Here is a 26,838-nt window from a genome sequence, read left to right as displayed (position 1 = left end):
GGAGCATCTGGCGCGCGGAGCCCTGAAGGTCCCCGCGCGGGCTTGCTGTCACAACCGACACATCTCGTGCTGTGACACCGACGAGTACATCATAGTCGCCACCGGGTACTGTAAATTAATTTTGTATTGAACCACTTATTGTAGTCTAAAGACAACGACTCCGTGGCTTGATGAATGATAGCGTCACACACGTAAAACTCACCAATCTTAAGTTTTTTATTTTTGAAATTTAAAGAATGAAATGCAAATGATTTTTACCGTTCAAACTCGTAAGTACAATTTTAAATTTAGGTGCATAACATTTAAGTTTATTTTACGTATCATAACTACATAAATAAAAAATCCTGTATTTTATTATTCATCTAATTAGCTCAACGAAATACCAGAAGTAATAAGATAAGCGTGTGCAAACAATGAACAGAACATGCGAAATCGGTCACGTATGATAATTAACAAATAATAACAGTAGGGCAAGTTTGTGATCAAAGTATTTCGAAAGGCGAAAATTATCTGATGCGGTTTAATGTTTATAGCAAAGGAAGAGATTATAAGATTATTGTCAGACAACAAACATTAAGGACGGATCAGGAAAGGAACACATCATTCAAAGTGCAATAAGTGAGGACCACAATCACACTTAACGTACCTCAGTTTGTTTTCTTATACGATGAAATAAATCCATTTAGACTTTAAAGAATATTGTCCGAAATTAATTTCTCAACGGACAAAACTTGAACGATGATCACTAATCTCATTTAGAATAATAAAGAAACTTTTGGAAGAAACTAATCGGCAAATTCATGTCAAAGCACACTTCGAAATTTGGAGGTGAATTCTGAAGGAGAGTCGCTATATATAAGTTTGTTCGCAGGAATTTTGCCTGATCTGCTGTATGCCCATCAGTTCGCTCGATGAGTAATAACGTCGAGTCGTACGCAACTGAAAAGTAAAATAACGCTATGATCTTCTAAATAAGAAGCTTCGTCTAATGCAAATCAAATAAATATTCCTCTTTTACAAACGAAAAAGAAAATGTTGTTCATTAATATTTTACCTGTGACTGTTTGAATCTTAACTGTGGCTGGTATTTTCTCCTTAGTTTCCTTGGGCAGCACACGCATAGTATTCTTAGGAAAGCCCTGCAACAAAAGGAACAAATATTAAAGATAATTAATCCAAGCCGTCTTGTTGCGTGGTGAATGATCTCACGGCTAAGCTTCGTGTTAAATTATTTTTGGTACGAAGTTCCTTATGGGACAATGCGGAGGGGTACCCTCACCGGAAAAAAACGTCCGTAACGTAAGATTTTTATTAGTAATGCACACAGTGTACGACTTAATTTTGTAATAACGTACAAATTAGTAATGCACACAGTGTACGACTTAACTTTGTAATAACGTACAAAAAATAACATCTTTTTTATTATTCATTGACCACGATCTCAGAGCGTTCGTTTGCGCAATGCTCTACCTAACTCTTATGCAAACACCGGTGAATGAAGTGTACCACAATAAGTTCGCACGTTACCGAATGATCGTGGGTTGTTGCGAAACCTCCAGTTTTATTTTCTTTATACCTCGAATAGAACTTAAAATTAATATTTTTATAATAAGGAACTTCGTTCCTATCCGGTGTCCCATGACACCACACATTTTTTTTTGTACAGGAGATAATCACGGCGGGTCCACCCGCCGGGCTAGTGGGGTATGCGGTATTTGAACCTCACCAAAAACTCCTGCCGGTCACAGTCGGCACCCGACCCTGATCCGGGCCGGAGCCTAGCCGGAGCCTAGTCGGGGCTATTGAGACGGCGGGAGAGGGTTGACGCAGAGCATATTACATCCAACCTGCCGTCTTTCAAACGCAGAACCGGCGGCCGCCGTCGACACGACCACCGGTCCCCTCGAGCGACGGGCCGGGAGCCCGCCTTGATGGCGCCGCGCTGCGCCTTTCCCCTGAGCGGTCGGGGGAACGCGGCCTACCATCACCCGGCTTTCTATCACGGGTTTTAAATGATAGTTCTTCGCGGTAAAAAGAGACGCATAAGGTTCTCTTGTGAGTCGGATAGGTACCACCACTCCGCCTATTTTTTTCGTGAAGCAGTAATGCGTTTCGGTTTGACGGGTGGGGCAGCCGTTGTAACTATGCTGAGACCTTAGAACTCATGTCTCAAGGTGAGTGCGGCATTTACGTTGTAGATGTCTATGAGCTCCGGTAACCACTTAACACCAGGTGGGCTGTGAGCTAGTTCTCCTATCTAAGCAATAAAAAAAAATTGTACTTATTAACTGCATAGAGGCAGGTTAGTATTCCCTACCCGTGCGGGCTTACAAGACGCCCTGCCACCAGTAAATGTTCCGTAGTAGTAAACGGCTTGCGGTCGACGCGATAAATATAATGGATCCCTAATTTGGAATAAACGAAGCGAAGCGAAACGTACCGCATTATTCTCTTGATCTCTATTAATTCAATATCGTTTACCCTCTCATAAACTTAACACGAGTTTATCGTGTTTAACATAAATCAAATCTTATTTAGTAATTTCGTTTAATATTTTGTTAGTTCGCCGATGAATATTTTAAAGTTTATATGTTATTGTTTAAAATCATTAGGCAATGTCTTATTATTATGTTATATTTACGTTTTTGTGTTATAATATTCAATTTGTCTCTTTTTATATTAAAATATAAGTAAAATTACTTTTAGGGCTTAATTTCGCGTCTGATGAAAATTTTATTTATGTTATTTCCAACGTCGAGAATATTTTAAAGTTTTCGCGGTCACAATTGATCAAGACTGATCGGTACGGCTCGGCGATACCGTTGAAAATACTTTATATTTAAATATATAATTTTATAAAAATGATTTAATAAGCCGTATTCGAATTCATATAATCCCATATTTTTGAAGATTATAATTGCGTCCTAATACGCGACTTTTAATTTGTTCATTTCATTATTATTTTTTTTATTGTTCTTTTGATAATTGATTTTCGTTAATTTCCTTTGAATACATATTTTCTTTTCCGGCGTAAAAACAAAGTAAATTGTATTTTTTTCTTTACCTATTCTCTGGTAGCCTAAAGTGCTATTACAGCTTCTTGCCGACGGTCTTTTTTAGTATTGTACGGAATTAAATCAAACGAAAATTAATTTATTTTCATTAAATACATAGAATTTTAATCCATGACCGATCTATTTTTAAAATTTCATGTTCCTAGCTCATAAGAAACAGATGTAAAAAAAATATAGAAATTGGTACTTGTGAACCCTAAGTGTTAGTCTTAACCTGCCGTGAATTGTACTACTGTTGTCGTATGTTGGATTTATGCCCACGCAGGTACCTACCACCATCCTGCCTATTTCTACTCACCAATACCATCCTGCCTAGTTTTGCTCTGAAAATATCATTCGATCAAGTTTTTATTGTTTAAAGGCTTAGGGTTTAAAATTGTTGAGGTTTCAATCTTATGTCTGAAGATGGACTGCGATGGATGTGGTGACCATCACATCCAGTAACCGCTAAACATCAGATGAGCCGCGAATATGTGTGTAATCGGACCCAGCAAATGTTTGCTTCGATTTAATTAATTGCAGTCTAAATAGACTGGAGAAGTGTATAATCATGTATGTGCATATGTATATACATATTATTATGTATGTATGCCCTAGAGCAGGGGTGAGCAACATTTTTAATCAATGGGCCAATTTAAATTTAATTTTTTTTGGGAGGCCGCACATAGATTTTATCTTTTATTCGTAATTTACGAAACTTTATTTACAATAAATATTGGAATAAAAAAAAACTAAAAGAAAAAAGCAAAGATTTCATATATAAACTTTAATGCAAGATAAAAACAAACAAGAAAAGAACAGAAAAACTAATTGATGGGGAAAAATCGATAAAATAAATTCAATCAAATAAAATCAATAATTTCAATTCAAGAAATGGTTGGCGGGCCGCGTGTAGTACATCCTTGCTCTAGAGTGTTGCACCACGATACTTTAATAACATACAATTTCGTTTAATAAAATTAAATTTTTATTGACTACTAGCTGACCCGGCAGTCTTCGTAGTGCCTCAATCGATAAATAAAAGACCTAAACTTTTGTATAAAACAAACTTAAAACAAAAAAAAAGGAATCCGTCCGACGCGGCGACGGGGGACACATCAAAGAGAAAACAAAATTGTTATTTTTATTTAATTCCAAGCATTTTCATATTTATCTATCTTTTAAACCTTCTCTGTACTTCCACAAATAATTCAAGACCAAAATTAGCCAAATCGGTCCAGCCGTTCTCGAGTTTTTGCGAGACTAACGAACCGCAATTAATTTTTATATATAGAGATTTTCAAACATAAAGTTAATAACACTTTCATGAATTCTTCCTCGTTGTGAATTGATTTAATGCATGTACGGTTTACGTCAGTAACAATCATGTATCGAAATTTCTTTAGCATATGTCATATTCAGATAATATCGTTTCCTTGTGAAATCCTTTCATTAGTATTCATTTATTCATTCAATATCACATCATGTACGTCCCCATTTTTACTTTCATGTGAGTTTTTCGTCTTTGCGAATCAAATATAATTCATTTTTGTACTTCAAACATAATAATCTGCTGGAATTGAATATTTTGTGTACTTGATTTGAATCTCGCTATGCTGAGATGAAGCACTCCATGTTTATTTTGAAACCTACACAAAAAGTATTATTATTTTATTCATATTTTCATGTAATTCGGGTTCAGTCGTAGATAAAAGTCCTATTAATAATTCGTAACTATCACTAATTATTACTATATTCATACTACCGCTTATTGTACCGTGTTTTACATTTTATTTAAGACATATTTGAATTTGCTGAGTTCCAGTTGAAATTTTTCAAAAACAAAATATTTATATTAAGAACCTTTTTCGATTTCATGGTTCTTATTACTCTGTGTTGTCCAAAAATGATGTACCTACTTAAATTAATCTCACGACTGTGGGTATATTCGACAAAGTTTATTCGTTCTGATTAATATTGCTGTTAAACGAACGTCTCAAAAACAAACGTATATAAGACGAGACAATGACTAGGGATTTGCTCTTTAATGAAGTATCTACGTGGGTACGAAAATAATGCTCAACCTTGGCACAATAGTACCCACAGTCAGTGCCTACTCCACGTTTTCACAGATAAATAAACCATATCTTATTAATACGCTTTTATTAGCTTCAAACGTATGTATGTTAGTATGTAACGGAATCTTTGAACATGATTTTGACCCCCTTCAAAACGTCGGATTAACTCGAAATTTGGTATACTTATTAAGGACCGATGACAGTTTAATGTTAAAAAAAAACTAAAAGAAAATAATTGAAAAAATTGAAATTCAACTAAGAAATGAAAAATAAATAATAGTTTAAAGAAACTAACAAAATACGCTTTTATACAAAATCTAACTAAAAAATAGAAAATAAATTTTAATAAATTTGAATTAAAAATAGTGTAAGAAAAAAACATTTTATTGTAAAAAAGCGACTAACATAACGTTCCCATTTTGATTCTATACTATTTCAAAAACCAAACAAAAACATCATGAATTTATAATTCATTCACTATCTTCAGTGTAATTGCTTCATGAATACACGAAATATAGTCTAAAAATACCGAAATATAAAAAGAGTCCGTGGGCGCTCGCGAGCGGCTTTTAATTTGAGACTGCAAAGAGGAACCCCGAAAAACAGGTAATGAAATTTCAATTGTTAAAGCCCGCTCTTTTTGCGGGCACATATTATAAAGGCCTGCGTAATTTGTTTTTGGCGGTTTGCGGTTTTATTATACCTATATTATTTTTATTAATATTAAAACTATCGGTTATTTCTGTTTTGAGTAGGTTTTCTTGGTTATCTATAGGAAAAAAACCGGTGAAGGTCAAGGGGGCGACCTGAGGGGGTAGAGGCCGCGCGGCGCGCTACCAGCACTTTAGCGCGCTGCCATGGAGCTACGAAAGAGCGACCGGTTGGCGGTGTATCGCGTCCCGACCCGGCAAGCTGGTTCTGGTCCAGCAGGGTATTCCGGGACACCAGCGGCACCGTCTGGGCGGCCTGACGGGCTGCCGTACCGACGTTTCAGACGACCGACGTTTCAGAGCCTTCGATTCGCCTCGAAGGCTCCGTCGGCTGGGCGTCCTTGGGGTGAGCCGCGCCGTCTGGTTGTAGTGTTGACCGCGGTAACCCCCCTACCTCATCCGGGTTTTGGCTTCGGAGGGGATCGGACGTTGGGTGTAAGAGTGCAGGGGAGTCGTTTAGTGGGTGGGCCCTAAAATCCTTGGGTCCGCGGTCTGTTCACAACACCATGTAGATCGTTGAGTCTCACATACCGCGCGCCCCTTATGCGCGGGGACCTCGCAGGAGGTTCGGCCTACGGCCCGAAAAAAAAAGGTAGCGGGATACCAGTTGCTCCGCCTGGAATGGCCTGACAGCCTTTTGTGCGGGACCGACATAGTCGTCGACTATCGCCTCGAGGACCCGTCGGTAGGGCATCCCTGGCGTTGTGCCGCGAGTCTGGTTGTGGCGCGTTGACCGCGGGAAACCTCTACTCCGGGTTGTGACCCAGGGCGGAGACCGGGCGTTGGATATGATAGTGTACGAAGTCGTTTGGTGCGATCTTTTTTTTTTTCTTCTTACCTAATCTGATAGCCTTGAGAGGCTATTTCAGCGTAACTTTAAATAGTAGGTGAGCTCACGGGGCTCAAATCTGACGACGTTGCTAACACGAACCCCAGCAAGAGCCGTGCTTCGCAGAATCTACCACCGGATCGGAACCGCGACCCACTGAGAAGATCCGGCGAGAAACTCAGTGAGGGGGTGTCTGAGGGTTAATTTACTCGACGAGCCCTTCGCCGCAAGCGATGGGTTCGACGAGAACGATGACCGGTGCTTGAGGTACCTAAAAGCCCCGTTAGTGGATCGGAAGGAGGATGGTGCGGTCCTTGGGTCTCCGACCCACTTCGAAAATCTGCCGACCTTCTAGCCCTACATAATTCTCCAAACGTGGTGATCTTGTTGGAGGTTCGGTCCCCAGCTCAAAAAAACGATCCTTATGATATGTCGGCAGACAAAATCTGATGTGATAAATATCTGAACATATGACGAACGCGTGGGCCATTTCAAATTACAAATATTAATTCGTCACGATGACGATTTAATTTCCATTAAATTTTTATTATTCTCGATTTGTATTCCCTAGGCTTTTCAACTTGAGGTGGCTTTACGGACTTGCTTGCTAAATTGGAGGACTTCCGATTGAATTCCGATTAATATCCGAAGAAACTTGAATTGAAAATAGAATGTAATGCAAATGAATCATCACGTACGATGAAAATAGAGTTTTTTTTTATTGCTTAGATGGTAGACGAGTGGTTGGTTACCGGAGCCCATAGACATCTACAACGTAAATGCGCCACCCACCTTGAGATATAAGTTCTAAGATCTCAGTATAGTTACAAGAAGCCTGTCGGGATCGTTTGAATGTATGCGCACACACAAGTTTGATGTCTCCAAGTAAACTAGGCGGTCATGTCCTATCGTCTACATGGCACTTCACATTACCAATAAGTCAAGGCTGTAAGGATCCATTAAACACTGTGGCGTAGATAAGGAATCGTCATAATATGTTTTTTTTTATAGTTTAAATGAGTGGAGTGGACCAGCTCACGACCCACCTGGTGTTATGTGGTTACCGGAGCCCATAGACATCTACAACGTAAATGCCGCCACCCACCTTGAGATAAGAGTTCTAATGTCTCAGCATAAGTCCAACGGCTGCCCCACCCTTCAAACCAAAACGTATTACTGCTTTAGGGCAGAAATAGGCAGGGTGGCGGTACCTATCCTACCCTACAAGGGGTCCTATCACCAGTAATTTTGCGGGTTTGGTTTTTATTACACGATGTTATTCCTTCACCATGGAAGTCAATCGTGAACATTTTTTAAATACGTATTTCATTAGAAAATTGGTACCCGGCGGGATTCGAACACCGGTGCATCACTAAATACACAAATGCACTGGACGTCTTATCCTTTAGGCCACGACCGACTTCAAATTGTTTTACTTTATAGTTGGTGCTTTGTTGTCGTGCCTTAAGTTGAGTGTCATTATTCACGTGTAGAGCTATCAAGAAAATCCTTTCAGAAAAACTAGAGTAGCGGAGAGCACACTGATTACTAGTCGGGTTTCTAGTCGATTAATACAGGAAAGTGATCCGAAAGCCATTTTACCTAACAAAAATCGAATGAAATCAAGCTGAAACAGTAGAATTAAAGATATCAATGTCGATTGCCGAGGCAAGAACGAGTTGGCTGAACAAAAGTAATTTTTAACTCGAGACAGCTGTAGAACAATTTAAGAGCTATTTTCAAAAGAATACGAACGAATTTTTTACAGTATCAGCTATTTATTAGTGGCAGGATTTCTGTGACAGAGAGTAATATCCCATCGTCTTAGCTTGTATTTCTTACCTTTATGTTAAATTTCGGGCGAGTATTATCATTATCTTTTAAAATAGAGAAATACATAGCTAATCTATCTCTATATATAAAAAATGAATTGCTGTTCGTTCGTCTCGCTAAAACTCGAGAACGGCTGAACCGATTAGGCTAACTTTGGTCTTGAATTATTCGTGGAAGTCCAGGGAAGGTTTAAAAGGTAGATTTAAAATGCTCGGAATTAAATAAAAATAACAAGTTTGTTTTTCCTTTGATGTGTCCCCCGTCGGACCGATTCCTTTGTTTGTTTTAAGTTTATTTTATACAAAAGTTTAGGTCTTTTATTTATCGATTGAGGCACTACGAAGTCTGCCGAGTCAGCTAGTATTGTAATAAATACGATGGTAGTGCTGTAATTTGTTTTTCCGTGTTGGCCCCGAGCGCTTTCATATAACGAACTTATTTCCGGATGATAATCGGCTTATCAATTTCACCTTGTTCATTTTGCAGCCACGATAATGAATTCATATTGCAGAAGTGTGGTAATTGTATTTTAAATTTTACCACTAATAATGAATTACACGCTCGGCTGTGTAATTAATGTCAGTCTAGAGTAGACTACCCTAGATAGGGTGGAGGGAGGTAGGAATAGATATTTCCATGATTGTCGTAAAAGAAAATTAAGAAATTCACCGCAGAATGGGCAGTGGTGTTCTCTGAGTATTATAATGGTGCTTTGTGATCGCCAATCGGTATTTCCTGCTGGTAGAGCGTATTATAAACCGCACGAGTAGCACCCCTACCCTTCCTATTCCTGCCGTGAAGCAGTAAAGCGTTTCGGTTTGAAGGGTGGAGCAGCCGTTGCATTGTAAATTGGCTTGGACATAATGTTTCAAGGTGGGTGGGGGCTTTTACATTGATGATGTCTATGGGCTCCGCTAACCACTTAACACTAGAAGAGCTGTCAGCTCGTCCACTTAACTAAGTAATAATAATAATAAAATCATAATAATATTGATGTGGCATTATCATGTCCCATTTTATCCAATAATAAGCAACTTTGAACGATCTATGTGCACGCATGAACAGAGGACAACAGTAGGGGAGCGAGGGGCTTGTTGTAACAGGGGTAAGTAGTAACAGGCTCTTTTCACTAGGATCTTAAACAATATTAGCGTATTTCTTTGACTAGATTTGACCTATAAACCGCACCGCATCATGTTACCATAGCCAATGTCCCGCCGGCCAGCGCAATGAGCGAAAATGTGCATGCGCCTCATTTTTGCCAGGTAATATAAAATTGTATTGTCGTAAAATTTTGGTTTACGTTATTATTATCGACCAATTTCAAATTTTCTATATCTTATTTACATCCAAATTTATCTATCTCTGATAATGTGTAACATTTTTTAAGATCGCTAAATTGTATAAATAGTTATCTTGATAAATTTAAAAAATCATTCCATGGGGTTAGTTGTAACAAAATCCCCGGGCTTGTTGTAACATGTTACAACAGTCTACAAAAAACTTTTTCGTCATCGAAGATTAGACCTCTTCTACAAAAGGCACCACCAAGAATTGACGACCAGTATTGACGGACACTCCCGAAAAACAAGCTTTACAAAAGGATTATGAGGAAAAGATAAAGAAAATAAAAAAAAATTTAAACCGGAGTGGACAGAGTTAAAAAAAAGATTTTATGTTCAGATTCAGAATCCGAATCAGAAGAGTGGTCTGGTATGTGGTGAAGCTTACACAGATTCAAATAAAGAAGATTGTATCATTTGTAAGATGTGGGCACTTGTAGGATGTGTTACAGGAGACACTATCTTTTATTTGTATTAATTGTAGCTCAGATGAAGACTAAATAATGAACCCCACCAAATGTTGTTATAAGTGCAATACTTTGTTAGATAAATATTAAAAAAAGATAATTACGAAGCATAGCTTAGATATAAATAATTTAATTATATACTCACTGCGACTTAAAAGTGCCATGATGATTATAAGTAGTGTTTAACTTAATAAAACTGTTAATTACTTAATTTTTAGGTGTAGATTACTAAAAAGTGTATTTAAGTTGATTTTTTATAACAATTACATAACACCTACTTTAGAAAGATGTCAATTTTGTTAAAAATAAACAAAGAATTGTCGTTACTACTTGCCCCGGTAGACGTTACAACTTGCCCCAAGCACGAGGTAAGTTGTAACACCGCACTTCTTCTAGAAAATAATTAATTGTAAAATAATGACCAATAGTTATGTTATTATTTTTACTTGATTTGGTAGAGGAAGAGTTACAGCATCGAACCATCTTTATTTAGTAGCAATTTAATCAATGAATCTCAAGATATATTAGTTTTCATGAAAACTGTTACAACAAGCCCCTCGCTCCCCTATAATTACGAAACTATTAGCCAAATCCCATTGTGAAGCCTTCCGGATAATTGCTGTTAAATGGTTGGTAGATCTACGCAATGGTATAATTGTTCTATTGATTATAATTGGACGTTACTCGTGGAAGAAAAAATATAATATTACTGAATATAATACGGACACTTTTATGTATTTTTCTATATACTATTCGATACGTTATACATAAATCAGCAAAGCATGACAGTATCAGTACAGTACGAAAATAAACACGGCGCCATTTTTTAAGTTGACGGGATTACTGCAGTTTGCATTATAAAAAACAGTATTCACGGCTGTGTCTATGTTTTTTTGGCGCAAACAGCTCGCCTCGTGTTTATTCGTTATCAGAGCATAAATATCACAAAGTGAATGTCATTACCCACGGCTATCCTACCCATAGTATGGAGAGAAGCATGCTACATACTAAACGAAAGGATAAAATAAAATTAAAAGATATCCGTATGAAAACAAAAGTAACGGATGTATCATACACAATAAAAAAAATAAAGTGGAAATGGATAGGTCATTTAATAAGAAGCAAAACAGAAAAATGGGCTAAATTAGTAACTGAATGGTATCGTCGAGAGGGGAAAAGATTAAAAGGACGACCGTTCCAAAGGTGGGTAGACGATATAAAAGCCGTTGCAGGCTATACGTGGAAGAGAAAATGCCACGAACGGAACTTATGGCAGGATTTGGGGGAGGCCTATGCGAAAGCAAAACAATCTTAGCCGATGTCAAATGAAACGAAAAATGTACCTAAATATGAATTAAGGTTGTTAATAAAGGCTTCTTTATCTTTATCCTACCCATGACGGCTATCCTACTCATCTAATTAAAACGCGTTACTGCGTGGCATAAATAGGCGGGCTGGTAGTATATACTCGTTTGTATCTCCGTACCTACGGCGCTTATGCGATTGAGTTGAGATTTGGTAATTTTGTTGGCACTTTAAGGGCTATTTTTGGCATTGTATCCTCAACGACAGGGGGCGTTTGAGTATTTAAACAAACGCGACACGAATTTACAGCAAGCGTAGCTTTATTTTACTTGGAAGGCGTAATTGGGCGTGCCCATAGACATTCAGTGGGAGATGATACGATAAAATAAATACATAACCATTCCATTTTACCAAAAATAAATCGTGCTCTTTCGACTTTAAGACGTATTTAATAATAAACTATAGAACATTACAAACACAAAACGGTTTATCCAACAAGCACCTGTTAGATGGTTCATTAGAGTAGTAAACTAAATAAAAACAAGTTGGATCGTTAAGGGACCTAATACAAACGTCACAATACAAGGTATAAGCCAAGCTAATCCACCGTAATAAGCAAAAGCGTACATAAATAACGCGGCAGGTCTAGACGAGATTAATTTAATTGGACCTCAACGCATCCAGCCCAACTTTATATTCAAGTTTAGAGCTATTCCGACTAAATTAGCCAACGACTAATGTTGTATTGTGTACCGAATTAATTTCGGGGTAACGCCACCTGATTTATTAGTAAAGTAGAACAGTTCCACGGATTTGCTACAACGGATTTCGATATTAAGATAACTTAATATGATGTTTTTGGAACGAAGTTCCTTATGGAATTGTGGAGGGGTACCCAACCGGGAAAAAACGTCCGTAACGTAAGATTTTTATTAGTAATGCACACAGTGTACGAATTAACTTTGTAATAACGTACAAAAAATAACATATTTTTATTATATTATTTTTTACAAATCATTGTGAATAAAATAAAGTTGATAACTTTGTTAAGTAGTTTTTATTTTATTTTTATCAATAAAAAAATCGTAGTAAAAATGTATACCCGAATAATTATTCTCTTTATACCTCGAATATAACTTAAAATTAATATTTTTATAATAAGGAACTTCGTTCCTATCCGGTGTCCCACGACACCACACATCTTTTTTTTAATTCGAAATCAAATGGAGGGTACAATTATAAAATAAACTTAAGGCACGGACATCAACATAAAAATTTTTTGTAACTAGCATTTATAATTTTTTTGTAGCATTTGTTGTATCTTGTAAAATGTTAATAAATGGGATATTGAATTGCTTACAAAGTCCCATGAGAGGAATAAATGCACCGTAAATAATATATAAATTATGTATGTAGTTAATGCAAATACTTATATTAAAATTTCTTAAAATGACGTTCCAATTTTGAAATGATCCCATTATTATGCCGATATAAAATAATAGTTATGCACGGACTGCCCGTGACGGCAACTAAAGAGGACAAGGGTAATGCTGACTTAATAATACTGTATGCATTTAGAAGCATTGACCTAACAAATGAGTCGAGTTTTAATTGTTCCCCAACAACAGTAAACTGAGAACAACTTGCGCAACAACAGATTGTAACGCCGGCAGCATTGCTCCGACTCCGGCTAAACTTGTCTCTTCCGCTGCCAGTACTTCGGCTTCGGCTTCGGCTTTATGCGAAAACGGATGCACCGTGTTAGTGAGCTTTGTAAGCTTTTATACAGGGTGTCCCGTATAGGCTATATCAAGCTGAAAACTGTATAATAATATAGAGGTATAAGTAAAGTAAGTAACATTAAGTAAAAAAATTTTTTTTTCTTTTTTTCTTTGATGAGTGGTCGATCTCACAGCCCAGCTGGTGTTAAGTGGTTACCGGAAACCATAGACATCTACATCGTAAATGCGCCACCCACCTTGAGATATAAGTTCTAAGGTGTCAGAATAGTTACAACGGCTTCCCCACCCTTCAAACCGAAACGCATTACTGCTTCATGGCAGAAATAGGCAGGGTGGTGGTACCTACCCGTGCGAACTCACAAGAGGTCCTGCCACCAGTAATAATATGAGGTAAACATAACTACTAATTATACTAGGTATGTGATAAAACTATATTAAAAAAAAAAGGTTACAGATACATAGATTTTAAGTTATCTAAATTTACTGGAATTAAAAATTCTTTATTATTATTATTATAAGTAAAGTTTCGGAACAATGCGTGCTCGAACATGACGAACAAACTATTACTCTGCCAACCCTTGATTGATGTTTTAAGTAAGGTACCGAGGAAAAAAATAGGGCTGGCCACATAAAATGTGTTATCTTATACTGCTTCGATGTGGACGAACTTACGGCCCACCTGGTGTTATGTGCTTTCCGGAATCCATAGACATGGATAACTTAAATGTCACCTACTTTTGTGACATGAGGTCTCAGTTTTTTGAGTAGCTACTCAACCTTACAAACCGAAACGCATTACTGCTTTGCGACAGAAATAGGTACCAACAACCTATTTCGTCTGGCCTGGTAGGTTCTGTAAGTCGTGTTTACGTTTTTTATTCCACCAAAATAGGCAATCACACCGGTATGAATATTTGAAATTCCTCTTGAATTTTCATTAAATCAGTACCTTCAGCCTTCAATCTAAAATTGGGTCTGATATTTAAGGTTTTAACCGTTCAAATTTTCACACTGAATATGTCTTATTTTTTAAATATATGTCTAACGACTCAAAAAATGTTTATCAGAGTGAAATTCAGCAGGTAATAATTATTGCTTGTCACCACTATAGTGCTATAATGAGATCTTCGTTCAGTGAGAACAAAGCATTATTATTATAATTGCTCCGGGCGAGAAGCGATCTACAATGACAATACTGCAAACTACGAGCCACAATAAAGGAGGATAAGATATTTTATGTGGTCGATGTAAGAGATCTTTCATTTGTCTATACTAATATTATAAAGAGGAAATAATTGTTTGTTTGTATTGAATAGGCTCCGAAACTACGGAACCGATTTGAAAAATTCTTTCACTGTTTGGAAGCTACACTGTTCCCGAGTGACATAGGCTATAATCTTTTTTGAAAAAAATTAGGAATCGTAACAAAAACTCCAATAATGTAACCCAAGGTGTAAAAAAATTACCTAAAATATTCTTTACATCGCGTGCCCTGCCAAAAGTATTGATGATAGAATAAAATAATGTAGTAGGATTTTGTAGAACACGTTATAATTTACAAAAAAGTGTCGCAACAGCATATGTCTAACTATTATAGTAATGCCGCAATAAGTGTTCTTTTATTTAAAAAAATAAAACAACGTCAAATATCGTTGAAATTTTTGTTAAAGACCCGAGCGGAGCCGGAGCGGGCCGCTAGTTAATTCATAATCTTATTCCTTTTTTTGATATCGAAGATTTTAATTTTAACTTAAACACGGTTAATACTGATTTACTTTTACAAAGTGAACCCTCAATGCAAATAAATGTAACCGAGGTCATTGCAAACGACTTTGATTAATTCATTTGTTGTGAAAGAATATATAGTAGCTTACATTTCATCCCACTGCTTGGTACGAGTATCGGCCCACGCGCTTAAAGCCCACACGAGCGAAGCTGCGGGGGGGGGGGGAGCTAATCTATACTTAATATTATAAACTTATAAAGCTGAGTTTGTTTGTTTGAACACGCTAATCTCAGGAACTACTGGTCGGATTTGAAAAGTTATTTCAGTGTTACATAGCCCATTTATCGAGAAAGGCTATAGGTTATATAACATCACGCTAAGACCAATACAAGCGGAGCACCAATAAATAACGTTTCAAAATCGGGGTATTTTCCCTTTTGAGAGCTTCCGCTGCGTGGGCTGCAGACACTGTTAAAGTTTCGTTAAAATAATGTATGACAGAATTGTTCTCCTTTAAGAGATCTAAAACAAGTCCGCGACAGCATATGTCTATATGTTGAGGTTGGCTCACTATAACGTTTTTTATGCTAACCAAATTTGTTCTAAAATAAAGCATTTTGTAATTTGTGAACTATTCCACGCGAACTAAGTCGCGGGCAAAAGTTAGTAACATTATAAATACGAAAGTAACTCTTTCTGTTACGTTTTCACGCCCGAACCACTGAACCGATTATAAAGAAATTTGGTATGAAAATACTTTTAACCTTGGAGAAGAATATAGACTACTTTCATCTCACTGCTCGATATAGATCTCCGCCCACGGTATAAAATTTTAGTCTACGTGGGCGAAGTTCTAGACGGAAAACTAGTTAGATAAATTATCTTTAGAACTATCCACGGTGTTTCCCGAGCGCTATGACATGGCCTTCTTCAAACAAGGCTTGTGGAGAGTGTTAAACGGTAGGCAGCGGATTGTCTCTGCTCCTGGCATTGCTGATGTCCCTGAGCGACGGATCACTCACCATCAGGCGGGCCGTATGCTCGTCTACCTATACGGCAATTAAAAAAAAAGGAATTAAATTTTTACTGGCGTAAATGGGCAGACGATCTCGTAGCTTTCTCGTGTTAAGTTATTATCGGAGTAGGGCTTAAGAATAATTTTCAAATTTATTACTATATTAACTTTTTTAAACCAGAGTGCTTGAATTTTTTTCTCGGTACAGACTTGATTTTCTACAAGGGTTGTCTTAGTCGTCCAAAGCCAACCATAATCACTGACACCTTAAGATTTAGATTCGTTTTAAGTAATAAATTCTCTGCTTTGTTTTGTTAGTGACATTATTATTATAATGGTTGGATAAATACACGGAATTCACCAGGCGTCTTAAATCCACTAACTCATAATGATGACAAAGTATTGTATGTTTCCAACACGAGAAGCTTATAGCTTATAACTTGTTTATAGCTAATATTTTCTTACCTGCATCTTACTTATATGTAAATGCATCCTAATAACTAGTCAGGTCATAAGTATTGTCACACAGTAAAAACTTTTCTTTTAGAATGCTGGCCACAAAAAAGTTTATTGAATTCGAATTTCGAATTGTTCATGAAAATAAAAATAAATACTTTTAGAATTTTACACTGGCCTGTATTCAAAATCACGGAAGTCATTTTGAATAAAATTTAGTGTCATAAGAATCTATGTTTTGTTAAGTTCATTTTGGTATATGAATGGTTACATAATGAATAAACTTGTTTCAATTATTTTACATTAAACATGTGACGGAATTTATGACCTGACTAGGTATTGTCAAATCACTCGAAATAACTTACTGGAGGTTAATTACTTAGTTTAGGTATAAGACTTAAATATGTAATGTAAATAAGATATGTAACTATGTATTCCATGTTGCCCAAATAAATTCAGCTATCGAAGCATTAGAATTATTCACGTTATTTCGTCGACTGGGACAGATTCGCTTCGGTCATCTAAACAAGGGAAGCGGAATTAAGACTAATGTGTAGACTCAGTCTGTAAGCTCGAGTTTACTCAGCGCCCTAAGTCACAGATTCGCATAGCTCAAGTTCTATAGTTCGTACTTAGCGTTTCCTATACGAATTATAAGGAAGCGTTGCATGTAGATATATCTGTCTCTGTTACTCGATACTGCTGGTTGCTCCGTTCCGTATACAAATAGCTTTATTGGTGATCAATTTTAATTGACTCACTCGTCCGAGTGAATCTGGAAATGTCTCAGAGTCATTATCAATCCCTCTATAAAAAAAACAAATTGTTTCAATAAAGATTCTTATTTGGGGTCGCGTCGATTCGGCCATGAGCCCTATGCTACGCTAATCAGATCAACGACCATTAAATGCTAACGCAATCGCATTATGCTTTATTTCATTTTATAGAATTTCATAAACAAATTACTAAATGTAATTTCGTTGTACATTCAGCTATTGTTCTCCATTTACCTGTTTTTTTTGAGGTTTCATTGTCTAAACGACGAATTATTCTTATACTTTAGTAAAATGTAGATAAGATCTCTAACGTTGTTAAGTTGAATTTTGGCACTCGTAGCTCGTTACGTAACAGATTAATTAATAAGTTCAGGATTGTGTATGTGTAGGAATTTGATTAGTAGATCGGAAAAGAAAGACAGATTGGGATATTACTTATCTGGTACATGATAGGGGTAAAACGGGACACGAGATGGCGAGATACATTGTCGATGGAGCCTAAATCAAAATTTTATTCTAAAGTTCAGTCTATAGATCATGCATTACTTCGAATGTCATTGAAACTCGAAGCGTACCGAACTCGTAAGACTAATGTGAACCGAGATTTATTCTACTGCTGAATTTGATTGAGCAAGATTCATCTTAAGTCTTAGAGCAAGTTATACGAATGCTATTAAGACTTATCTTAGTTTTGTAACTCGTGTTTTCGGATCGAAGCTACGCGCGAGCGGGATAGATAACAAATTCAAATTCCGCTTCGCCCTTAGCTTTCAACGAGTGAAGACTAATGACCTCGTTAAAGTTCTTGTGCTATCATAGATCTTTGAAATTTAGGTTCGTCTCAGATAAATATCATGGGCTTTGTAGAAAAAATACTTTTTTAAGTGCTCTTGATTGGTACAAGAGCCAAGGTCTTGTGCTTCATACCGAAACCACAGCTTTGAATTAAACGTCCCATCCTGACACATTTGACTTGCCTGGACATACTGCATAAAAACTCTTGGAGATGATGTCAGAACGATGCTTATCCGTATATGTGTCACATATACCCATCTACCAGTAATTGCGCTTTCTTAAATAAGGTAGGGGTTATTTATTTGGATATCATTGTTCGCTTATCGCGGAAACCGTATCAAATTTAGAATTGTAATTAAAATAAACTAGTTCCGTCACTCATCTATATATTAATACGTGAAGCAAAAACTTTATATCCCTTTTTACGAAAATTGCGCGGACGGAGAAGTATGAAATTTTCCACACTTATAGAGAATATAGAGAAGAAGTGCACAATGCTAATATTTTTTAAAAATATTACATAAAAGATACATTAAATCAATAAAGAAAACATTACACACACTACATACCATGTATTTGACGCACACACGCATGCATACTATTTATTGTCAAACTTTTGTCCTTGACTCTGTTGTCAAATTGAGATTAAATATTGTTTGTCTTTGTTAATATTTTTTATAGTGTAGTCTTGGCGAAGTTTGTGATTATAGAAGTATAAAATACAATCATAATAGTGTACAAACTTACAATTCCAATTAATTATAGTCGAATTTCGACTAATGCGGGACCTCTAGTATTCTCTAATTAGGCAACCGAAGCTTGTAATATTTCAAGATTTTTGCCAGTTTGTTCTATTTTCACACATTACCTTTCGCAATGAAATTAGGAAGACAGCTCTCGCAAATACATAGCAACCAACTTATAATTTAAACTTATTTGTTTTTTGTTATTTCTATATCTATTTAAAACTAATTGTGCTCTGTTTTTTTTGGACTTAGCAACTTAAACAACATTCCAAACAACTTTCCAACATTCCTAATTGAAGAACTAAGTCAAAGAGATCTTGTATTTTAAATGCCAGATCTGAAACACTCATAAACCTTCCGCCTTTTGTGGCACAAGGGCTTTGTTTCTGAGAGCTAAGAACACTGGAACTATTGTTTGGTAAAGTTGAGGCTTGCGCTTCTTTGGTACTTCAAAAATATCACATTTTTCTTGAATCTACTATTGTATAGCGGTAGATAATTTTTTTAAAGCAAAATAACTTCATTTATTTACGAACATAGTTATGATTTGATGATGTTGGTAAGCCATGCGGCTGATATTTTACGTTGTGATATTTTAAGACTTAGGCGTCTTAAATATGAAGTGGTCATAGGTGACCATCTATAAGTGGTCATAGGTGACCACTTCATATCAGGTGAGCCTTGACCTTATTAATCCATCTACGAGGGCTGCACTAAAAGTATCGGGAATGGAATATTTCCACTGTTCCTGTCATATTAAAATCTTTTTAATTGAAAACTCCTTGGTTTTAAAAATCGAATACCATTTATTTATTTAAAAAAAGATTCTCGGTCTTGTCACGAGGTTTTGTCAAACTTGTTTAGTCGTTGAGAAAATGGAATTGACTCGAGAAAATTCAAAAGCGATGATTTATTATGACTTTCGAAGTGGTTTAACGCAAAAACAGTGTGTTGACCGGATGATTTCTGCATTTGGTGATGAAGCCCCATCCAAAACCACAATCTATCGCTGGTTTGCTGAGTTTCAACGTGGACGTGTCAAGCTCAGTGATGATCCCCGTCAAGGTCGTCCAAAAACTGCAGTCACCCAAGAAAACGTTGATGCTGTGCGTAAGCTGATTGAGGAAGATCGACATGTGACATACCGCGAAATTCAGGCAACTTTAAACATTGGCATGAGTCAAATGCAAATAATCTTGCATGAACAATTAGGTGTAAAAAAGTTGTTTTCCCGATGGATACCGCATTCGCTCTGTGAAGGGCAAAAAGCGGCTCGCGTTACTTGGTGCGTCAGAACTCTCGAAACATTCCACGCAGGATCCTCAAATGCTGTATACAACATTGTATCAGGTGACGAATCTTGGATACACGCGTATGGACCCGAAACAAAAAACCAGTCACGAGTTTGGGTGTTCGAAAATGAGTTAAAGCCAACAAAACTTGTTCGTTCACGGAGTGTTGCAAAAAAAATGGTGGCCACGTTTGTCTCCAAAACCAGCCATGTTACGACTATTCCTCTTGAGGGACAAAGAACGGTTAATGCAGAAGGGTATGCTAGCATTTGTTTGCCACAGGTCGTTTCTGAACTCCGTAAAGAGAACTGCAACCGCCGCATCATCCTCCATCACGACAATGCGAGTTCTCACACCGCGCACAGAACAAAAGAGTTTTTAGAGCAAGAAAACATAGAATTATTAGACCATGCGCCGTACACAGCCCCGACCTAAGCCCTAATGATTTCTATACTTTCCCTAAAATAAAGAATAAATTGCGTGGACAGAGATTTTCATCACCTGAAGAAGCTGTGGACGCCTACAAAACGGCCATTTTGGAGCCCCAAAATTCCGAATGGAATGGTTGCTTCAATGATTGGTTCCATCGTATGGAAAAATGTGTCAAATTTCGCGGAGAATACTTCGAAAAGCAATAAATACATTTTTAAATAGTAATGTTGTGTCACTTCGTTAATTCCCGAAATTTTCAGTGCCGCCTATGTATATATCTGATAGAAAATACAAATGCTAGAAAAAGTAATGTTTATATTCTACACGCTTACCGTCCTAAATTGAAATATAAATTATACAAAACATAAATGTTACATAAGTATAAGAAGAAAATACGTAATTGTCTTAATGAAATTGCTCTAAGCCATAAGACTGTACGCGTTGCGTCCTGATTGTTTTGATAACGTATTATTTCAGTTTTGCTCTTCAATACGGTAAATACTGTTTTTTGTTTGTTATATACGAAGCTAACCGGTCACCGTCCTCGTCGAACCCGTCGCTTGCGACGAAGGGCTCGACGAGCGAACTAACCCATAGACACAGCCCACTGAGTTTCTCGCCGGATCTTCTCAGTGGGTCGCGTTTCCGATCCGGTGGTAGATTCTGCGAAGCACTGCTCTTGCTAGGGTCAGTGTTAGCAACACTCCGGTTTGAGCCCCGTTTACCTACACACGTTAGAATGAAGCTGAAATAGCGTCTCAAGGCTATCAGCATAGGTAGGAAAAAAAAAAAAAAAACGAAGCTAAAAGTTGAGAAAATGCTCATGTTTTAGTTTAATGAGAACGTCGACCCGTCCGAAATACAACAGCAAAGCAAGAAATTGGTTATTAAACTGTAGAATCTGTCCCCGAAATCATAGCAGTCACGTTTGTGTTTCGTGTATTCAAAAGCAAAAACGGAATCACTTTACATTTTACTGACGTCGTAATCTTCGTTATAAAAAAAGTGTTACGATCTCCCGACGGGTTCGTACCCGCCAAATGGGATCTCACCGAGGCAAACGACAACGTTTTGTCATCCGACAATACCGCAAATTGTGGCCTGTTTGTTTGAAACATACCCTCCACTCTGTAATACGACTCTAATCTTTAATATACTCGTCGCTACCTAGTATGGATAGTACTTGTATTTTTTTTGAAAAGCAATCGAGCTGTTCTATTTTTAATACGCTTTTATTAGCTTCAGACGTATGTATGTTAGTATGTAACGGAATCTTTGAACATGATTTTGACCCCAATCAAAACGTTGGATTAACTCAAATTTGGTATACTTATTAAGGACCGATGACAATTTAACATTTTAAAAAAAAATGAAAAAAAATTAAAAAAATTGAAATTCACTAAAAAATGAAAAATAAAAAATAGTTTAAAAAAACTAACAAAATACGCTTTTATAGAAAATAAACAAACAGACAGGCAAACAGAAAATAATTCTAAAATCACTAGTTCATGTTCTATTACTCTTTTTTCATTATCCCTGTTCTATTTTTATTTCTTCAATATACAGATACACCGGATTATACTGCTTTATTATATCAATTGTATATACGCCGGCCAAATATGCCGTCGTAATCGCTGGGGCACAAAGTTACAGGAGTGGAGACCTCATACTGGACGTCGTAATATGGGCAGACAACGAATGAGGTGTGTGAGCGACCTGGTCTAAATAACTACAAGGAAATGGACGAGAAAGAAAAGAGACCAAAAATAATGAAGTGCATTTGAAGAGACCTACACTCAGCATCATTTCGGATCCTCCCAATCCACTAACGGTGCTTTTAGGTACCTCACCGCACTGGTCATCGTTCTCGTCGAACCCATCGCTTGCGACGATTGCCCGTATGCAAGCAATTACGGGCGTAATTTCTTGGAAAATATTTGATATACATTTTGTAAGTGGTAGCTATATATACTAGCAAACCATATCACAATTAAGACGTTCGCTTCAAATTTAAAGATGCTAAAACATAATAATTTTCATAACTTAATCTTAAATTCCAAGACGAATTTTGTGCCATAACATTGTTTTTACTGTCTAATAAAAAATTACGTACGCTGTTTACACGCCTTTAGCAATAATTAGGAGCATGTTTCGAAAAAGGTTGATTGTATTAGGCACATTTTAATTCAATTAACTTCATTAAGATTATCTTCATTACAATTTAATCCTATAGACACAGCCCACTGAGTTTCTCGCCGGATTTTCTCGCTGGATCACGATTCCGACCCGGTGGTAGATTTAATAAAGTACTGCTCTTACTAGGACCGATGTTAACAAATCTCACTCACCAGTTAGGCTGAAGCCAGAATAGCATCTTAGGCTGCAGGAAAATAGATAGGTAAACAATAACAATTTGATCTCACTGACATAGTACAGCATACTAACAAAAGGCTAATACAGGTTTTTCACAAAACGGAATCATCATTATTATCAGCATCTTCAGCTCTCTCAACTCACTTTTTTACATTCCAAAACGGAATATACATAGCGATAAAATCGTAAATAATAGAATATTCTCCTGTGTTACGGGGATATAGCGCGCTCGTGTTATCTCATGCGTGTCTTTTACACAAAACTTTTGAGGCTCGAAAGTGGCCAATTAATACTGTTTGTTCCCCGGCGTTAACTGTGAACTTTGAGATTTTTTTTTTTCATTCTCAAAACAGCTATAGAATAATATATAGAATTGGTAGATGTAGCTATTGGCTTATTCGGTATAAGTACTTGCCGGAGTGAATTAGACACTGAAGTATGAAACCTAGATCTATGGAAATAGAGCATATTATTGTGAATGTCATTACTTATGTCACTCGGGTACTTGACGTCGAACGTCCTAAAATTGCACTACAGAAATAGTCAGACTAGTGGTACCTATTTAGACGGACTCACAAAATATTTAACGAGGTTAGTCACTTAGGTTATATTATACATTGCGATAACATCGATTAATAATGCGTTTCTTGTCTAATTCTTCCAAGCTGCGCGCAAATTTTCTAGTTTGTAATAAGCGGTTTTATCAACATTGCAATTAAATTTTATGTTTTCAAAAAAACTGTAAAACTTTACGTACTCGACTATAAAAATAATTGTTTTTTTTTTCAACGAGACAACTCCGGAATCAAGTATGAAAGTACAATCATAACTGTTAAATAGCAAAACCCAACGACTCGCTTACGATTTTTTTTTATGGATAACTCGATCGTTATGGCACAGCGATTCAATTTTCACTTTTTGGGTGAATTGAAACTTCTTTGCGCTCATGAGAGTAAACATTTTAGGGATGAAATGCAGTAACAATAATATTAGGACACGAAAATGTGTGATGTTTTTGTCCAAGAAAAGGGAGAGAGCGATCGAGACCGATTGAGAGGGGAGAAAGGGCTTTTTTTTCCTACCTAAGCTGATAGCCTTGAGAGGCTGTTTCAGCGTAACCTTAACCAGTAGGTGAGCTCACGGGGCTCAAACCTGACGACGTTGCTAACACGAACCCTAGCAAGAGCCGTGCTTCGCAGAATCTACCACCGGATCGGAAACGCGACCCACTGAGAAGATCCGGCGAGAGAGAAAGGGAGATCGAGAAAAAATACACGCTATTGGTCGTACGCACTTGCACGTAGGCCTCTGCCTACATTTATTGGAGGCTTAAGATCTAAGATCCTAAGAACACTACCATAAGATATTTTATATGAATTATATATGAATTTCGATCATTCATCAGTACAATGCATATCAAGCCAAGATATGTCAATACATTTAATTAATTTCATGAAAATGCGCTAAACGAGTGACTGGGAATGTTGTTAATAGGAAAGTGAAAATGTTGGGAACGACAATCCAGTTTTCTTTAAAGGTTAATAATAAAATATTAAGGTCACACGACGTTGCCTTTAAAGATATTCCAGCTTTTGTCTGGGACTATTTTTTTTTAAATCAAAAGAATTATTCGTTAAATCTACAGCAAAAAGGACATGTCGACGCTAAAGGATAATCGAGTTTTTTAAATTGAATGTCAAACCTTTTTAACCCTCAAACTCTTTTAATTGCGTTTAAAATAATCAAAACGTTGCTGGCTGTTTTTACATTAATATGGAAATTAAGTCGACTGTAATCGATGTATGTGTTATATTTTTTGCAATAACATACAAAAGTAGTTATCAAGGTTAAAAAAAATATATGCATTAACAAATACTACAACAATGTACAAGACAACGTATGGATTATAAGCTGGATGTGAATAGTTTACTATAGTAGAGAAGGACTTTCGTATCTCTACCGGGAAAAGTTTTCGATTTATGATTAACGAGCTTACCTACAAGTTATTATGATTTACGAGCTTTGGAGAATAGAAGTAATATAAAACAAGCTTTACTGCTACTATAAACAGATGAACAGTATGCATTTATATTGTAATAGAAATAACATAAGCTGAAAATAATTTGGCATTCATTCTTTGTTGTTTTCTCGCATCGAAAAATATTTACAGATCAAGCAAGAAACAGAGTTTTTAAATTAAATAAGTAATTTCCTATCATTCCATTATTAATTTGAGATAATCTCCATTCATTCGGAATAATCTCAAAATTGAGACAATTTCTAAGCGAAAATATACAGGGTGTATTTATTACTTCGACTTCTTCGATATAATCCAGTTCTTTTTTTCATTAAGTTTATTTTTGTTGCAAAAGTATTTTCGTTCTGTGCTCGTGAGTATTATATTGACGGAGACATAAATTAAGAAATTGCTTCTGTGTTGTTTTCAATACCCAAGCCGACTTCCGTTTCTGAACGCGAAGCCAGTGGTCGTGTAGAATATTCCCGTCACGGTGATAATAAAAATAAACGAGGTCATTTTTTGTTTGTTTTCCTATCTGTTACGCCCGCGACGTAACAATTAAAGAACAGTTTATGAACGGGGTCAACGAAATATAAAATTTCTATGCTGTTATTAGTTAAATTGCGAATACTCGTATAGCAGTCATTTTGACTGTTTTTGCTACGATGCAGTAATGCTTTTCAGTTTGAAGGGCGAGTCAGCTGTTTATAGAATATAATTATTTAGCCTTCGGGTATTTGACTTTTACTCACCACAAAAAGAAATTGTATAACTAAACTGTTTTTGTCGTTTTTTTTCCTACTTATGCTGATAGCCTTGAGAGACTATTTCAGCTTCGTCCTAATATGTAGGTGAGCTCACGGGGCTTTAACTTGACGTCGTTGCTAACACGAACCTTAGCCAGGAGCCGTGCTTCGCAGAATCTACCACCGGATCGGAAACGCGACCCACTGAGAAGATCCGGCGAGAAACTCAGTGGGCTGTGTCTGTGGGTTAATTTACTCGTCGAGCCCTTCGTCGTAAGAGGGCTCGGCGAGAACGATGACCGAAGACAGCTCCGTCGTTAAAGAAATTTTCTATTTGGAGTATGTGTTTCAGACACCCATACACACAAGTAAATCTTGAATGTAAATATTTAGTTCTTTCTGCTACCGTATTCCGTATTCTGCTATTTCGCAATTCAATTAGCTGCATCAAGTTCAGTTTAGTTTGTTGTCAAAAATCTTCACGAACGGACTTATTTTACATCGCCCTCTGAACATGGTGAAAAGGCGATCGAACGCTTACTAATTCAGACTTCTGTCTAGTACAGAGCCGTTAGTATAATTTGAATCTCAGAATTAGCATATAAACACACAATACAACATGCGATATATCAATGAACCGACTTAAATTATTGCTTAAATCGTAAACTGAGATTGCAGTCTCTCGTAATTGCTGGGATGCGTGGCAGCGGGTGCAAACATCGATTTGGCACTCTGCCGCTTGAAGTCAACCGAGCTGGATTATCGATTAATAAACGATTAGTTTAACGATTCTTGAGATGAAGTTTTATTACCTATTGAAAGCTGACGCGCCTCCTTAACAATGCTGCTTTGCTACAAATACGCCCATTTTCTATATTTTTATGTAAGTAATAGGGGTTAAAGTATGAAATTGCTGTGTTACTGTAATAAGTACCTATGAGATTCTTCTTTTAAAAAATATGCAACATTCGATTATTGACTTTTAGTTGATTTTTTTATTCAGCTTAGACAAGAATGATGGATACTTCGAAAATTCGAGTGATTTTTGAATACGAGTTCCGACGCGGAACTAACGCTGCAGAAACGGCTCGCAACATCAAT

At 36.8% G+C, this 26,838-nt stretch overlaps 1 protein-coding gene across 2 annotated transcripts in view; it reads right to left on the bottom strand.

The window, feature by feature from the left end:
* Positions 1-606: 606 nt before the first annotated feature.
* The window catches only part of Dopr2 (dopamine receptor 2), a 35,315-nt gene continuing 9,083 nt past the window's right edge, over positions 607-26,838 (bottom strand). The window contains exons 2-3 of one of the 2 annotated variants that reach the window (XM_062669252.1): positions 1,055-1,139; positions 828-939 (exon numbers count right to left, since the gene is read on the bottom strand). In XM_062669252.1, the coding sequence (XP_062525236.1) occupies positions 850-939; positions 1,055-1,139 (175 nt within the window). In that variant the 3' untranslated portion in view covers positions 828-849. Of the gene's footprint in view, positions 1,140-26,838 lie in introns of both variants that reach the window. The other variant, NM_001114866.1, reaches the window with a different exon arrangement.

Source organism: Bombyx mori, chromosome 7, assembly GCF_030269925.1.
Source record: "Bombyx mori chromosome 7, ASM3026992v2".
Classification (NCBI taxonomy): Eukaryota; Metazoa; Arthropoda; class Insecta; order Lepidoptera; family Bombycidae; genus Bombyx; species Bombyx mori.
Note: the sequence above shows the minus strand (reverse complement) of the source record. Positions and strands in the feature narration are given on the sequence as shown.